At 43.2% G+C, this 16,624-nt stretch overlaps 1 protein-coding gene across 1 annotated transcript; it reads left to right on the top strand.

The window, feature by feature from the left end:
* Positions 1-669: 669 nt before the first annotated feature.
* Positions 670-16,279, top strand: LOC131294501 (putative fatty acyl-CoA reductase CG5065). The gene is made up of 10 exons (XM_058322551.1): positions 670-731; positions 7,713-7,848; positions 7,925-8,018; positions 14,355-14,609; positions 14,691-14,836; positions 14,898-15,200; positions 15,270-15,512; positions 15,586-15,737; positions 15,827-15,932; positions 16,066-16,279. The coding sequence occupies exons 2-10, from the start codon at positions 7,730-7,732 to the stop codon at positions 16,166-16,168; spliced, it is 1,521 nt and encodes a 506-aa protein (XP_058178534.1). The 5' UTR covers positions 670-731; positions 7,713-7,729; the 3' UTR covers positions 16,169-16,279.
* Positions 16,280-16,624: the final 345 nt, after the last annotated feature.

Raw genomic sequence — 16,624 nt, 5'->3', positions numbered from 1 at the left:
GAAGAAAAACAACCATGGCAGGCAGAGAGAAACCTGGCCCAAAACCCATCGTTCAGAGCATCACCGCGAAAAGCTCGCACGATCGCAAAGCTCAACGAATAAGTGTGCATGCCGAAAACGCGAGCTTTGGTAGTCAACGGTGCATTTGCAAGGAAACCTAGGCGGCTTAGGTACAGTTGAATACAAAGCCTTACGTCGATCGTGGAAAGTCGCGATGTGCGCGGGTCATTGCGAGCAGAGAAGGCTGCGCAGGCATGTCTGAAAGCATCAAAAACACTCCCAGAAGATTGCCTCATCGCTACAACGCGTTCGCTGCCTGTGGGTGGAAAAGAGATATAGTGCCTACATATGTGCGATGGCCGCGGATTGAACGAGTCCGCTTGTATGTTGCCCGAAATGACGTCGACTCGCAGCCTTTGGATCGGATTTTCCAACCGCTCACCGTTCTTTGTTGGCGCGAAGCTTGATATCTGCTGAAATCAAAGCGAGCCGTGGTGGGGAGACCTTGTGAGAAAAGCACCAGCCACCGTAAAACACTACATCCACTCCACTACGCACTGGTTTCGAATCTCGCGATCGCGGTTTGGAGCTCGATCGCGTAGGATCCGTCGGTCAGTCGATCGGTAGATTCACTGGTGAGCGGTTCGGTACGCAGCTGTCTGATTCTGTGGTGTTCTAACGGTTAACCAAAGTGCCACTAAACTCTGCAAGCAGCAAGTCAAGTGCAAGAAGTAAGTTTGGGTCATGGGTGAGGCGTCAGTGGAGTGGTGCGCTACTCTTGAGTGAATGTAATCCTGCAGTGTGCTGCTTGGAGTCGAACCGTGTTCCATGTTTCCTAGCACCGATGGATTGTGCAATTGACGTGGACCAACCAAGCCGGAAAGTGTTATTAGGTTAACGAGCCTTGTTTTTTGAGTTCCAATGTATGGTCTTAAAGATTAAATTTCTTGTACTGTGACTTAGAGAGACCTACAGAGAGTCAACGTTCATTTGTGGAAGCGAAGTTTTAGTTTATTTCCTCTAACAATAAGCAGACTTTCGAAAAGTGTTTGTGCTGCCATTCGGTTGTTTGAGTATTTCGAAAGATTGCGTGAGTTTAGCGTGATCGTAAACAACCGAGAGTGCTTTGGAATAGACGAAAAAATCAGGTGTTAAAAAAAGCCTCCAGCAAGGTAGGTCAGCCATCAAAGGCAGCATGGCGGCGGACTTCGAGCTCTGCGCGGGCTAGCGCGGGAGAGCTCTCTTTCGCCATTGCTCATCATCGCACACCCATCTTTCGGCAAATATTCGGCAGAGAATCGGTACCGGGCAGCATCGCTACACTTTTGCGCTGTACCTCGAATGGCCAAAACGTAAAGGTTACGTTTGCTTGGCCAGCGTCGACATTCAGAGTATGCGGCGCGTTTCATTACTCGTCCAAAGGTGTTAGATTTGGAAGACGATCGAGAAATCCATGGAGAAAAACACGGCTTCAGAGACGCGGAGAAGATGTAGTAGCTCACAAAAAAAATCGAACGAAGAAACTATTTCGAACGGTTTCGGGTTGTAACGTTTCTCAGCTGTTGGCCCGTAACCTGTTTTGTTTCATTCCACAAAATGCGACCAATCTTGATCTGCCGTTATTTTGTGGTCAATAGAAGCTGCTTAAAATTGCATCGTAAAAGTCTGACAACATCCGCCATCTACGATCTTGACGAGTTCACCCGATTTGGTCATTTGTTGCCAATGTTTTGGTACCAAAAACTTTAATTGTGATTCATTGATCGATTAGCTTTTACTTTCTACAATTTCTACACTGTGCCTCTAAAAAACTTCAGGTGTCTCCATTCCTCTTGGTGACCTAAAAGTATAAATCTAACTAAACCACCACCTACCTCAGTAGCAAAAGATCGTAAAGTCCATGCCAACTCCAGCGCGCACTATGTCGTGCTCCAATCCCCCGGTCTTAGTTGCGCACCCTTTTTGGAGAGGTACCAACTGCCCGTACCTGTTTGTCCGGAATGTTATTCCACCCAAGGAGAGTAAACCGAAAGTGGTTGGTAGTGCTTACGAATGTGCATAGGACCGTTCGCCCAACTACGATCCAAACTTCCAACCGACCGACACGCATTTCTAAATCTGCTGCACCGTGCAGAACGTCTGCACGTGTTCGAGTAGCACCTTTCCTAACCCCACTTGTTTCCTGCCAGCGGAATGATGCAATTCGGCGCATGCAAGATCATGCGGTGGGCTTAGCGACTATGCCTCTCGTGGTCCATGGTCGTTGAACCAAACTACCCTCGGTGTGCATTTCTTGTTTTCAGTTGCACTCGCGCGGAAGAAGTGAAATCACGCTGTCGACTTCAGCAACCGTCGATTCTTGCGACATTCTGCAACGAGGCGCACGTGGCGGAGGTTTCAAAGGAACCGGAATGTTTCCAGTACGTTCATTACCCTTCCAAAAACTGATTACGTAACGTTGCCGCTTCGGCAAGCGGTTTGGAATCGTTGAACATCCCAAAAGGAAGCCACAATTTCGCTACCTTAGGTAATCAATGGCGCTGGCCTGTACAATTTAGTTAATTGAATGTTTGCGTTGTTTGCTAATTCATTTCTCGATTAGCTCTGTGTCTGATCGATAAATAATCAACACCGTGTGTTTTAGGGCGCCTCGTTGTACCACTGTCTGTGAGTACAGCTTCCTAACAAATTAAATATATTTGATTCAAAGATACATTTTCATCGTCTTTAGTCAACTTTCAAACACTTCCTGCATGTCTTTTTTTCTTCATCTTCCTTCCAATACACGGGGATCATGTGACTCCAACCGAATTCAGATCCTGCTTCCACCTTCCCGATTGCCGAAGCGAATGCGACCCCCGTTGGTCAAGGTTACGTCGCATGTGGCATCCGGCGATGCCGGTTTAGTCGATGTGTTTTCGACCCCGTTCGAATGTCCCAAAAGCACCCCGAAGAAACTTGTTTTTGTCCGTTTCGTTTGTCAGTCGATGACGTGTTTTAGTTTTAACTGTTTCGACCAAGCTACTCCGAAGCTAAGGCGGAGCGCTTGAGTTTATCGGCGGACATCGATTTGTCATCCTCAAGGTGTTGTACCCTTCGATATCGTCTCACGGTCGGTGGATCGCGGGAGGCTGCATTTTCTAAATTTTGGTTCCAACTGGCCACGGCTTGTATTACGGATGCCGCCTCTGATGTCATTGACCTTCGCCGACGAGGTGATCGTACGATGAATATGGTTAGTCGGGGGTGAATCGTTGTTGTTGGTTGGTAACAGGAAATGGATGAAAATTGGTTTTTCAGCATATTTTAGTGCGATTTCTCTGTGCTAGATTTTTGAGTGGGTTCGCTGTTAGATCATTACCTTAGGTTGGGTGAAAATAACTCTTCAGGTTTCACACTTCACGTTTGCACTGTTTAATGGTTAGAATGAAATTTCATATTACGATTACATTTTAAGATTTTCAAGAATTTGAATAATTTTAATGAATGTAATATGAAAAACGTTTCCTGGAATTTCACAAATTTTTGGGGCTTTTTAAAAATTCGACTTGCAAAGTGCAACTTTCAGCAACATGATCCATCTTAAACATATTTGTTTTGAACTTGTAAAGCGACGTTCCAAATTTATTTGATGATGAGGGAAAATTTATCATCAACTTTTAGTTTGTTTCCTAGCTATGTTTTCCCTTTTCTCTCCTCCACATCCGCTTTGCGATGATGATACACGAAATTTAAATAAAAAGGCAATCAAAATTGACGAAATGATTAATTAGCGGCGTAGCGAAGCAACGAACGACGCACGTGCGATCGCTAAGTCATTCCCTTAGTTCGCTTTTAGTTTCTCCTGACGTAGTCTTCGGGTACCACCTGCTCCACTTTCGTCCGCACTAACCTTGCACGGATCTTGCCGACATTGACCTTGAAGGTGTAGGGTTGGTTTTTTTTTTTTGCAAACCTCAGCCGCTCCCGCATTTGGGTTTGGTTTGGAAAGCACGTTTCCTGACGTAGTCGTTCCAGGTGACGCTCTCGCATTCGGATCTCACGTGAAATCAGGCTTGCGGAAGATTTTGGAAAACCTTTGTGGTTGACTTTTCGAACAGATCGTTAAACTAAAGTGATGGTGCGTAATATTTTGAGCTTATTTCCTATAGTCTCTGACGTAACGGTCGAATGGCAGATCGTCGATTAGCATCGATGCGTGACTATTTCTTATTTAACTAACGTCTGAACTTACAAGGTAATCAACGACTTTATTGGGGAGGAAAACTAGTGAGCGGCATTAATTTGAAAATGTCCGATCAATCTTGGAACTATCAACAACACATTCGAAATTCCGTCGCCTGCCTCGATACACTAAACGAGTATGTTTCTCGTCATTAAGGATAAGCATTCGAGCGCAGCCGAAAGTGTTTCTTTTTCAGTGAATAATTTCGATAGGCGGCTTAATACAAAGTGGGTCATTGGAAATTGGTGGCCAAGGACGTCTCGTAGGTATTTCGCGGGGTTTTATGTTACCACGCGTAGGTTTGATAACAGGGAAGGTCCAAAAACATTTAGCACTGTCTCCAATCCTTGCGAAGATCGATCGTCACATGTTGAGGGCCTTATCTCACGCGACCTCCCGACGACACTATCTATAGATGCCGTAGGGAACTGTAGCCGGCATATTTTAGTATGTATGTTATCGTAAACAAGCGACCCGAGACAGAGCATTTGCATTAGTTGAAGGATGGTTTTTGGGAACCTCGTAACTGAATTGTCATGAGTTGATAATCTCAATGATCGAATTGCAAATCACACATTTTGCAAAAAATGTCGAGTAGTCGAAGTTGTTGAGTAAATGCATTTTTGATATCGACGGAGTTGAATAATGAAGTAAGATAAACACAGAATTAAAAATGCGAAGGATAAACAATTTCACCAGGTTCAACTCTTGGTTATAGAAAACAAATAAAAACAATAAAAAAAAAGTTGAAAAAGCTAAACCTACAACCGCAAGCGATTCAACAACTCAAATACACTTTTATTGCTTTTCTTCTAAATATAGTTAGTCTTGTCAGACAAACATGGATGGTATTTGTTTAAGATATAAGGAGAAAGATTCATAGATCTAAGAATAACAGTTTAATGGAAACCCGACGTATCACACAAAAAATCGATCATGCCCACGAAAGAATAATGAAGATTCATGAACGATTCATTGAAGATTGATGCATATTCATGAATGTGTCCAAAGATTCATTCATGTTTTAAGAATCGATTTCTCGTAGATCAATGAATCAATCTTGGTTGCAAGATTCATAAAAATGAATCTCCCTAAAAGTATCATAAGGCACACCTCTAGTAACTATCCGTAAGGCCATCTGGACCTATCCAACATGTCCAAATCTTCTGGCACTGCTGCAGGTCATTTCAACCATGTCTTGACGGTCACGGAACACCGGACCTCCCGATGTGGGTCTTGGACATTTTGCCTATTAATCGGCCAGAGATTAAAGGCGACCGCACTGGGCGAAGGTCGTCCCCATGAGAATCGCTAGAAAAGCTAGATAAATAACCACAAACCAAACCCTTCTGCAGCGTGTATGTTAAGGGCGACAGGGAGGCTTTTCTCTGTGTGTTTGTTATCTCTGTTGCTTCCTCTGCTGGCGTTGTTTTATTTCATCTCCTTCGGCGCACCGGTGCCACGGCTGAGGTCGAAGAATAAAAAATATTCAACCAATTAACCGTTGGCCGCCGATTGTGGCTTGTTAGGCGAGGTGAACAAACGCTTTACGCGGCGAGCGGTAAACTGTGCCACGGGTCTCGAGAAGCCATACGGTTGTTAGATTTGTTTGTTTTTATATATATATATATAGCTGCCCAACTGGAGATCCATACCAATACTTGTCAAGGTTGTCCCTTTATGCTGGACGACTAGCGACCGCATTTGTCAAGCGGTTAATAGCAAGAAAACGAACGAAACTAACGACGGAATGCCGTTTGAATGCTCTTTTTGGGCCGAAAAACCTGCTAACCTGCAACGGATACGCACGTACGCTGCGTGTGATGGGAGCATTCGGAGTGGAGATGAATATTGATGCCAACTGGTTCAGCTGACTAGGAAGATGGAATCTCGAAAGAGCTTCGGGGGAACTATAAGACTCCAAAAGAATTCGATCTTTACTTGATCCGAAACGTGATACACTCTCGTTTATGCTGCGTCACCGTTCACTTGACGATCAACGACACCGTTTTCCATTCCGGCACCTCAATTACTTTGAGGAGGGGAGGGGAAATTGAGAACAAACGTAATGACAACCTTAAGCTATGCTAGTTAAAGTTAAACCTAACAAGCTTCTACACGCAAGGCAGACGAACAAAAGTCCACTTTGTAAAATGTATATGCACACTTCGCGAGCGTCCACCATTGTATAATCTCTTCCATTAATCTTTCGGATGGCTGGTAAAGCAAACATGTTCCCTCAATCAATCAAACCAAGTGTCTCCTTCGATCAAACCAAGTGTTCGGAAGCCGATAGCATGATAAGAGGAATTATATCTTCATTATCATTAAAAGGAAAACAGGTTGATAAAAACACAATATAGCCTCCCAAATTTCAAAGACGATTTATCAAATCAGAAAATGTCATTCCCTGGTTTGCCAATTTATTATTTATTTTACCGCTAGGATCTTATTTCGACTCGATTCAATGTTATACACGAGAGATTTACAAATTTCATTTGTGTTATATCACAAATTTCAAACAATTTCTTTATGAAATAATTATAACTTATGAGAAAAATCCAAATAACAAATGGACTGTAACAAAACAAGGGAAGAGGTAATTTTTTCATGTTTGAATATCATATCTTTCAAGCACGTAACCGGTTGCGATAATTGAAGCCAGCTTTCCATCTGAGATTGTCCGGGTTTTTTTGTTTTTGTTTTCGTTACTTCTCTATCTCTAACCAGCACTTAAAACATATTTTTAGACTTGATTTCACACTGATCAACCAAAATAACCAAATGGAGCGACCTTTATTTTCGAATGTGCAATAAAAAAAGGATTTTTAAACTTTTTTGCTTTTCATTTTGTTTTATTATCGAATAAAAAAGAGTTCAAATGTTCAAAGTAAATATGTTTTATTTTTAATCAAGGAAAAGATTACTATCTCAATCAATAATTACAGGATAGGTTAGCTTTGAATCGTCTTATTTTGAATCAACAAACCATTTATCTATCGGAGAACATTTGACATGGTCTAACTTTTCCTCTCTGCTATTATATTTCCTTCTGAAAGTCCCCCAATACAATGTTTACCTTAATTACAATGATTAAATTTAGGTATTTTGATATTGAAAATATTGACATCAGTTCATTCAATATTTTGCTTATCGTTGTGGTGGCTGTGAATCGTAAGTTCCTGTGTATCGTCGCAGCAAAGCCTTCGGAAGCGATCCGGTGTGCAATCCGTCTGTGGGAAAAGAAACCCACGATGTTTGCAGCTACTTATTATGCAATCGGGCAATGCAAACAACGCTCACGGTCGCCGTGTGTAGTTCATGTTGAATAAATTAGCACATCGCTACTGTACTTTCCGTTTCAATCCGTTATTTGAGAGTTACGGTAATCACGACGCTGTTTAAATGGCGTCATGATTACGCCCCATCATCATCGCTGTAATTATTTTATCTCACACATCATGGTGTTTTCATCATTACCATCTAGCTTTTCCTGCCAACGTGATGGACGTCGACCTGAATGACGGACGCGACCGTATCGCGCCAATGTTCAAAGATCGCCACGTGCTGATCACGGGCGGAACGGGATTCCTCGGCAAGGCGCTGATTGAGAAGCTACTCCGGTAAGTAACCGACTTATGATAGAACTAGAAAACATCACCTCATTACTTACTACTACTCTGTTTTTACCCGTGCCAGATGCTGTCCGGAGGTCGGCAAGATCTATCTTCTAGTCAGAGCGAAGAAGGGCAAGTCGCCACGCCAACGCTTGGAGGACATCTTTGCCAATCCGGTAAGTCACTTCCCTGGTTCCAGGGGGATTGCGTACGCAACTCCGCAACCTTCGGCAGCTAAAGTGTCAGCGATGACTCCAGCGTTCGGCCTTGTAACCCCGCTGATGATCGTACCGAATTGGGTACAAGGATGTACGCAGCCTCTCGCGGTACTGGGGGAAACATTGCGGTCAAACGTACGCCTTCTGGTAGTTGGCCGATGATGGGGCTGAAAGTTGTCGCGGGTATACGCCATGCTTTCGCAGCATAATGAGTGACCGTCTGCGCGCGTTGCTCCTCGGAGCCGAGAGTGTGTTCGCGTGCCGATACAGGTGTAGGGGTGGCTGGGGTAATACGCACCCCTGGGGCAATACGCACCCCTTCCAATTTTCCTTGAAAGACGAGTTTTTAACGCGTAAAAAGTAGTCACCCTGTAAGATCAATCTAAAATATGGTCCCCCTGTGAGTTTGGCAGCTCTACATCAACAAAAACGCGAAATAAACGCAAAACAAAATCATTCTCAGCTCTGACAGTTTTTGTTATAATTTGACGTACCATTCCGCTAAGGAATAGTAAGTGCCAAAACAGTTATTTACCCACGAGGAATGTGAAGTTTAGTTGATTGTGAATCGGTGCTCGAGACTGGTCATGAAAATTTCGGTAAGTATGCATATTTACTCATATTTTAGTTGAAAATGTGTTCAACTATGAATGGGGGCAATATGCACCCAGTATGTCGGGGTAAAATGCACCAGTTTGTAAACAAACTAGAATGACGTTAGCTTTCTTTGGCAGAAATGGTTCGCAATTACATCCGGAAGTCAAATCGGCAATCGTGGAGCCTGGAGCAATTGCGGCGGGCGATAATTGCGGTTCGCAATGGATTTCCAAAGAATAGTGCTGCTCGGGAATACGGTATTCCAAAAAAAACGCTACTGCGATATTTATCCAAGATGGAGCTTCCACCTTCTGTGTCCAGGTTTGGAAGTTTCCAATCGATCTTCACTGTAGAACAAGAGAATGAACTGATGGCTCACATTTTGGAAATGAGCGAATGTTTCTACGGGCTTACGCCACGGGATGTTAGAAGTTTGGCTTTCGAACTTGCTGACATGAACGGAATCCCGCATCCCTTCGACCAGTCTGAAAAGTTAGCGGGTCACGAGTGGCTTAGGGGCTTTTTGAAAAGGCATCCGGCGCTTTCGTTGCGGACTGCTGAAAGAACGTCCCTGGCAAGAGCAAACGGATTTAATCAGACGAGTGTTGGAACATTTTTCAATCTTTTGGAGCACATTTTGGAAGAGCATCAATATCCAGCTCATCGCATATGGAACATGGATGAGACTGGTTTTTCTACGGTAAGTGATCTAGTTGTTGTACTATTCCGGATTTCATAATAAATATTCAATTTTAGGTTCCAACAAGGTCATCAAAAATTTTAGCCAAAAAAGGGCAGCATCAAGTGTCGGGTATTTCGTCAGGCGAGCGAGGTATAAACACAACGGTGGTCGTGGCCATGTCAGCTGCCGGGGAATTCTTAGACCTTATGTTTATCTTCGCCAGAATGCGAATGAACGACAGTCTGAAAGTTGGTGCCCCTGAAGGATCCATTTTCGCGTGCAATCCTACTGGCTGGAGCACGTGCACTACGATGGATCAATGGTTTGATCATTTTGTGGAACGTACACGACCAACTGCTGAATCACCAGTACTATTAGTGATGGATGGACATTCAACCCATACAAAAAATTTGCGAATGCTGGAAAAGGCCAAACGGAATCATGTGCGCCTCCTTTGTATTCCACCGCACACATCGCACAAAGTACAACCGCTAGACGTCTCAATGATGGGTCCACTAAAAACATACTATGCAACGGCAGTTGGAAACTTTCATAAGCATAATCCAGGTATTAATGAAAATGACGGCAATTTTAGAAGTACAAGATTTATTTAAAATTTATTTGCAGGAAAAGCAGTGACACCATACAACATCTGTGCGCTGGTCAAACAAGCTTTTGTGAAAGCAGCTACCATGCAGACAGCTCAAAACGGATTTCGTGCCACCGGTATTCATCCTTTCAATCGATCAATTTTTCCTGAGGCTGATTTCGCTGGTGCAAATTATTTGTTGGCAACCAAGAACAAATCTTCAGAGATTGTGGACCAATTGGTTGACCATCCTACAACCAGCTTCAGTGGCCATTCATTCGCTGAGCAAAATGAGCTGGGACCAATGTCGATGAGCAGCACAAATACATGTACAGAGGGAGAACCTGTGAGTCTCGCATGCTCTTTTACTGAGCAACACACGCAGACGGAACCAACCGATTTATCAGATGCATTGTGTGACTCTTCGGTTTGCCCAGAAGCATCGACAACATTAAGTCCTCTTGTCGATGCCACTGCTCTGAACAGAGCATCTGATGATCCTGTAAAAAAAGTTCGCTGGGACCACAACCGGGAAAAGCATGCAAATAAGACTGTGCCAAAGAATTTCAGCATATCTCCGAGTACAATCTGCAAAATGAAGGAAAAGCCTCGTATCAGTCGTTGCAAGAAAGATGGGAAGAAAAGCGAAGGTGCTGTTGAACTCACATCATCACCCTACCGAAAAAAACTAACAGAAACCACTGCACTAAAGGACATTTCCAACATTAAAAAAATAGGTCGGAAGCGCACAAGCCAGAAATCAAAATCATCCGACAAGATAGACGATGTGCTTTGCTTCAAATGCGGGGAAATGTTTTCACAGTCAGCGAAAGGAAATGGGTGGTCCAATTGCATTTATTGTCAAGGGTGGTATCATGCGATTTGTGCTGAGACCGTGGAGAAGTGTGATGAGTGCTGATCTACATCTGGACTGTGAAATATTGAATTCTTTATTATTATTATTACCTTTTTTGTTTTTATTATTATAAGCAAAGAATTATGATCTCGAAGATAGAAGTGATAACTGAACTAAGAAGTGATGTAAACTGTAATATATGTTGGATTAGTTATGGTCATGAATATTTTTACCATTATTACAGTTATTATTATCATTATTATTATTATTATTATTATTACATGCAATGAATTATACTGTAAAATATTAAATTGATTACTATTATTGTTCCTTTTATCTTTATTACTTTAATCATTATCATCATTATAATTATAATATGGAATGAATTATGATCTCGAACTTAGAAGTAAATGTTAACATTTTTAATCGTTCCAAATAAAAATGTTGATTTATAAAAGCATTGACTTGTTGAATTTCATTAGCTTCCGGTCAAATCACAGGATATTTTTGAGCTTTTTAAATGATCCAAAACTGTTTTTTGAGGAGTGAATTGTATCTTTAATTGACGGTGGATGTTGCCTCTTTGTTGTGGTGCGTATTGCCCCTTTGTTGTGGTGCGTATTGCCCCTTTGTTGTGGTGCGTATTGCCCCTTTGTTGTGGTGCGTATTGCCCCTTTGTTGTGGTGCGTATTGCCCCTAGCAAAGGTGCGTTTTGCCTCAACCAGATACAGATCGATCAAAAATTGAACTTTTTCAAAACTGAAAAAATTACGTTTTTCTTAGCAAAAAAAGCAAAAATTCCTGAACTGGTAACTAGTTTGAACCTTAATGAATCCAATTCAGTGATGAAATCAACAATCAAGAGCCAAGTTGTTAGAAAATTTTATAGTTTTCCTTAAGGGGTGCGTATTACCCCATCCACCCCTATTTAAACCGCTCCCCCAGCTTCAGTACCAAACATTCAAACACATCACACACGCACACACACAAACACACACCCCCAGACACATACACAGAAAATCTTTCTATTGGTTCAAGTTTCTCCACATCGGCACTCAAAAATCATGCACACCAAGTAACGGTTTTTTATGGAAAGGACGGGCGGGCGCCTCGACGCTGGGTCGCATAAGAAGCCAACCTTGAGTTGGGCAACCCGTCCATCAAGCGCCACGGGTGGTAGGGATGCTGCTGCTCTTATTTTTCTTACGCTTGTGCAGAAGCGGTGGAATATTTGAACCACTCATTTGAGCGTCAGATGGGGCAATCGCCGTGGCAATCGTTAGCACACGCCGTCTGGTTGCATGCGCCCGCCAGTTGGTTCCGTTGCCATCGCCGGTACGATGCCACATCGTGCAGCCGGGTTTTTCGACCCTCAGGTCGCGGGATTTCAACCGTAGGGTTCACATCAACACACGGTACATTTGGGTAACCCGATCAGGCAGGTGAGAAGCATGTTTTTTGAAGAACCCAATTCAAAAGATTTGTGTGACCATGATCGATTAAATGATGATTTTTTAAGAAACGGGGTGAAACAAATTCAAGATGAATGCTTTAGTTTTTCACCTGGTATACCAGGTGTGGCTACTGAAAGTATTCGTTTTTTATGGTGTTTTCATACTGTATATATTGTATGCATTTCGTGTTGAATCAATATATGTTATTTCTTTCTATTGACTTTGGAGCACTACTACATGGTGTTGAAAATATTGAACTCCGAACCAACGAATGGCCTTTTTCGACAGCTTGAACCTATGAACCTTCGGCCTATGAACTATGGACCCAAATCAATCTAAAATTTCTCAGCCAAACTCATTATTTATCTAGATGTGACCATAAAAATTCTCCTCCTTTACGATGAGGACTTTCAGAAATGCAAATCCAGAACTATACAAGACCAAAGGAAATTGTTAGAGCTTTAGATTATCTCGTAAGAAAATAATCTAACCTCTTTTTACAACGTGTCAAAGCAAGTTATAACATTTTTTCCAGTACGGCAGGATATATTACCTACGTTTACGATCGGCCCACGGCAGTAGGTCAAATTGCACTAAAGCGATGAATAATTCCATTCCACGGCAAACACGCACGCACACCTTTGCGTACCCGGGGTGGTTTTTCCCTGGTAAAACTGGTATCTCCTATGGACACGCAATAGCGCGGTATCAAGAAATACATCCAACCCGATACATCAGTCTGGTCGCACCAATGCTAGCGCAAGTGAAAATTGATCGAGTCCTCAATTACGCATAATTGCAGCACATTACCTGCCGTCGAATATTTTGCATGCACCCTTTCGGTGGGTCGGGAAAAGTGGTTACGTGAAATTCTATTTGCTGCACATCCGGGGGTTGGCAGGGGTTCGCTTGCCCTCTGTGAAAGGGTGTGACGTAAATTGACAGCATGCCGCATAGCTTCACGATTGGGAATGGCAGCGTGGCACATTTCCCGACGAGATGTTGGAATACATTTGATCGAATCTTTCATATCAAGTCTAATAGGTGATAAAACTAACAGTTTATATAGGAATTGTTATCGTTTAGACGGAGTTGGAATGTATGCGACAAAGTCTGTTATGAAAATACATTTATCAAATCAAATCACAGACCGAGAGCAGAACATTAAAAATCAACTAAACAAAAACTAGTTCTTACAACTAGTTAAAATCAACTAAACACTTAGTGCACCAGTTCTTACAGGTTTTATAGCATATGACGTTAATCGTAGAAGGATACGAACCTATTAAATTTCACTATCACAAAGTGAGCACTTACATATCCATCACGAAGCACTCTTTCTCAATCCAAAACCTACACGGCCACGCAAACCCATTAATCTTACAACCCATCAAGTCCGATGCCGGCGTCGACTTTTCCTTGGCCTTTGCCTTTGCAAACCAAACGTTGTCGCAAAACCGGCCATTTCGACAACTTTAACGTACAAGTTTGTGCTTCTAACAACTTAGTTGGTCTGGTTTTGGGGATCATAGTAGGTTTGATTTTTTTGTATACTTTAGCTATTTTAATGAGACCGTGAACTTTTTAGTTCAGCTTAGCAGAGGTATGAAGGTTAATTTTTTTACAATTTACATTGACCTAAACACCTGGGCATGTGGTTCTGCCACATTTGTATATTTTTTGCTGTATTACCTTGAACAACAAGTTGTTGTTTTAGTTAGGTCATGTTTAAATCTTTATCTGCTATAGAATCCGCATAGTTTTTATCCGCATTTAAAAATAGCAGGTTCAACGAATAGTAGGTTCAACGAATATCCTCAATCTAGGTTTCACAATACTATTTATTTATCAATTTAGAGAAAATGTACACAAATGATACACCATAATGAAAGTCGATCGAAAGGCCGTTTGTAATCAGATAAAAATCGCTGATACACCATTAGCGAAAATTGGCGAATAAGTTTCGCTGTTATAAAACATAGCCAAGGTGTTGCCCCGCACAGCGCACCCAGTTTTAGGGGGCACAGAGAAACTGGCAAGGGAATTTATAAATTAATTACTTTTCCTTTTCTTTATATCGTTTTTAACGCACCTCACCTATACGCTTGTTGCGTAGCTGTTCGAGACTGTCAAAGGTCTGCGCGGTCTCGATACATTGATAAGCCAATGTGTCGTGATCGGTGGTGACGTGACGGAGCCGGAGCTGGCCATTTCGCCCGAGGATCGCAAGCTGATTGCGGAAAATGTCTCCATCATCTACCACTGCGCCGCCACGATCCGCTTCGACGAAACGCTCAAGAAGGCGGTCATGCTAAACACGCGAGGCACCAAGTTTATGATCGATTTGGCGAAGCAGTGTAAAAAGTTGGACGTAAGTAGGGGGGCGTGGGGAAAGGAGTGTGACTTGAGAGGCGTGTACTGACTGTACCACTGTGGCAATATGTTTCGGCAGATGTTTGGCTACGTTTCCACCTCCTACTGTCACCTGAACGAAAAGCTGTTGCTCGAGAAACCGTACCCACCGCCGGCCGATCCGCACAAGGTCATCAAAGCCGTCGAGTGGCTCGAGGAAAGCGTCGTCGACGGCATGACCGCAAAGTAGGTTTCTATCATACATTCAAAGGCATTTAGATCTCTAACGATTTGCTTCCGTCGACAGAATTTTGGGCGACTGTCCGAATACATACGCCTACACCAAAGCCCTCGCGGAAGCCCTGGTGGTAGAGTCGATGAGCGAAATTCCGGCAGTCATCTTCCGGCCGTCGATCGTCATTCCCACCTGGCGGGAGCCAATTCCCGGATGGACGGACAACATCAACGGACCGGTGGGATTACTGATCGGTGCCGGCAAGGGTGTCATCCGTTCAATGTACTGCAACTCGACCGGATATGGAGACTACCTGCCGGTTGACTTTGCCGTTAGCGCCATGTGTGTCTGCACTTGGAACTACGTTGGAAACAAGTAAGCTTGCTAGAACATTCATGTAGTCTGGGAATCTGGAGGACTCACTTTGATAAACCTTTTTTCCAGGGACTTCAAGCGAAACATCTACCATCTGGTCAGCTCGGCCGAGATCAAGGTATCCTGGGAGGGCATCATCGAGCGGGGCAAATGGATTGTCTCGAACAAGATCCCACTGAATGGCGTTCTCTGGTATCCGGGTGGTTCGATGAAGCGTACCCGATGGGAGCACAACCTGGCGGCGTTATTCTTCCACTGGATACCGGCGTTTTTCATCGATTGTCTGCTCTACTGCTTCGGATATAAGCCAATGTAAGTGTTGCGAAGCAAGTAGAATACATTCGGCATGGATTTATAAGTTGTTTCTTTCCTTAAATGCTCGCAGACTATGGAGGATACATCAGCGTATTGCCAAGGGTTTTGAAGTGTTCGAGTACTACGCCAACAACCAGTGGGACTTTGATAACGCCACCGTGCTGTACCTAAGAACAATTATTAACGACGAGGAGAAGGTGAAATTTAAAATAGACGCTGGAGGTAACTAAATTCTTTACAATGCACAGGTGTCAGAAGCATGAACTAATTTGCTTCTTATTATTCTATTTATTTTACCAATCATCAAATAGGTGTGGAAATCCAGGAGTACTTTGAGAACTGTATACGAGCCGCACGGTGGTACATTCTTAAAGAAACCGACGACACTATTCCCGCCGCCAAGAGACACATGAGAGTGTAAGTACTGGATATTGGTGTAATATCGACTTCCACTTGTATATCTTTTGTTGGTCAACATCACCTTTCACTAACTCATAAATTTCTTTTATCTTACACTTTTCCGGTACGATTTCCGGTTCACCAAAACCAGCATGTGGTGGGTCGACAAGATATGTAAGACATTAATCTACGGTGGGCTCATTTACTACATCGGGAAGGCGCTCTACTCGCTGCTGTTTGCGTCCGTGTTCTAGCCACGCTCCCGTTCGCAGCGACTGCCACTTGTTGCCGCCGTCGTCGTACCGTACCGCAGTCTAACTCGGTGACACCGCGGGTTACCAGACCCAGGAGAAGCAGCCCGCCGTTCCACCGTTTGTTTTTCTTTTGATTAGGTGCAATTAATCCATAGTTGCCCATAGCACGATACCGGCCTGGGTGTCGTTCGTGCGGGTTAGATTATCATACCCCGTTGCCGGCGTTACATTGTTTTCTCCCTAATTCAAACCATTTCTATCCACCCCTTCGTTTGGTTCGTTTGGTGGGTACTAGTAGATCCAAATTTCTTCCATTTCCACGCATTTTCACCAATCCACGTGTGTTAATGTTTAACGTTTGGTTCGGTTTGATACGAAACTACAGTACCAATTTAGTTCGTTTTCGACATGGTGTAGTGTTGTATAGTTCTTTTTTTTACCCTAGGATTAGATGGA

This window comes from Anopheles ziemanni, chromosome 2 (genome assembly GCF_943734765.1).
Source record: "Anopheles ziemanni chromosome 2, idAnoZiCoDA_A2_x.2, whole genome shotgun sequence".
In the NCBI taxonomy this organism is placed as follows: domain Eukaryota; kingdom Metazoa; phylum Arthropoda; class Insecta; order Diptera; family Culicidae; genus Anopheles; species Anopheles ziemanni.
The sequence above is the reverse complement of the archived record's forward strand: the minus strand, read 5'-3'. Positions and strand labels throughout refer to the sequence as shown.

What these genes read in the sequence shown, in the direction of transcription:
- LOC131294501 (XM_058322551.1), top strand. Translation starts at nt 7,730, where the DNA reads ATGGACGTCGACCTGAATGACGGACGCGACCGTATCGCGCCAATGTTC. An exon ending in AGGACATCTTTGCCAATCCG is followed by an intron (nt 8,019 to 14,354) that starts GTAAGTCACTTC and finishes CTTGTTGCGTAG; the next exon opens with CTGTTCGAGACTGTCAAAGG. An exon ending in GTCGACGGCATGACCGCAAA is followed by an intron (nt 14,837 to 14,897) that starts GTAGGTTTCTAT and finishes TTCCGTCGACAG; the next exon opens with AATTTTGGGCGACTGTCCGA.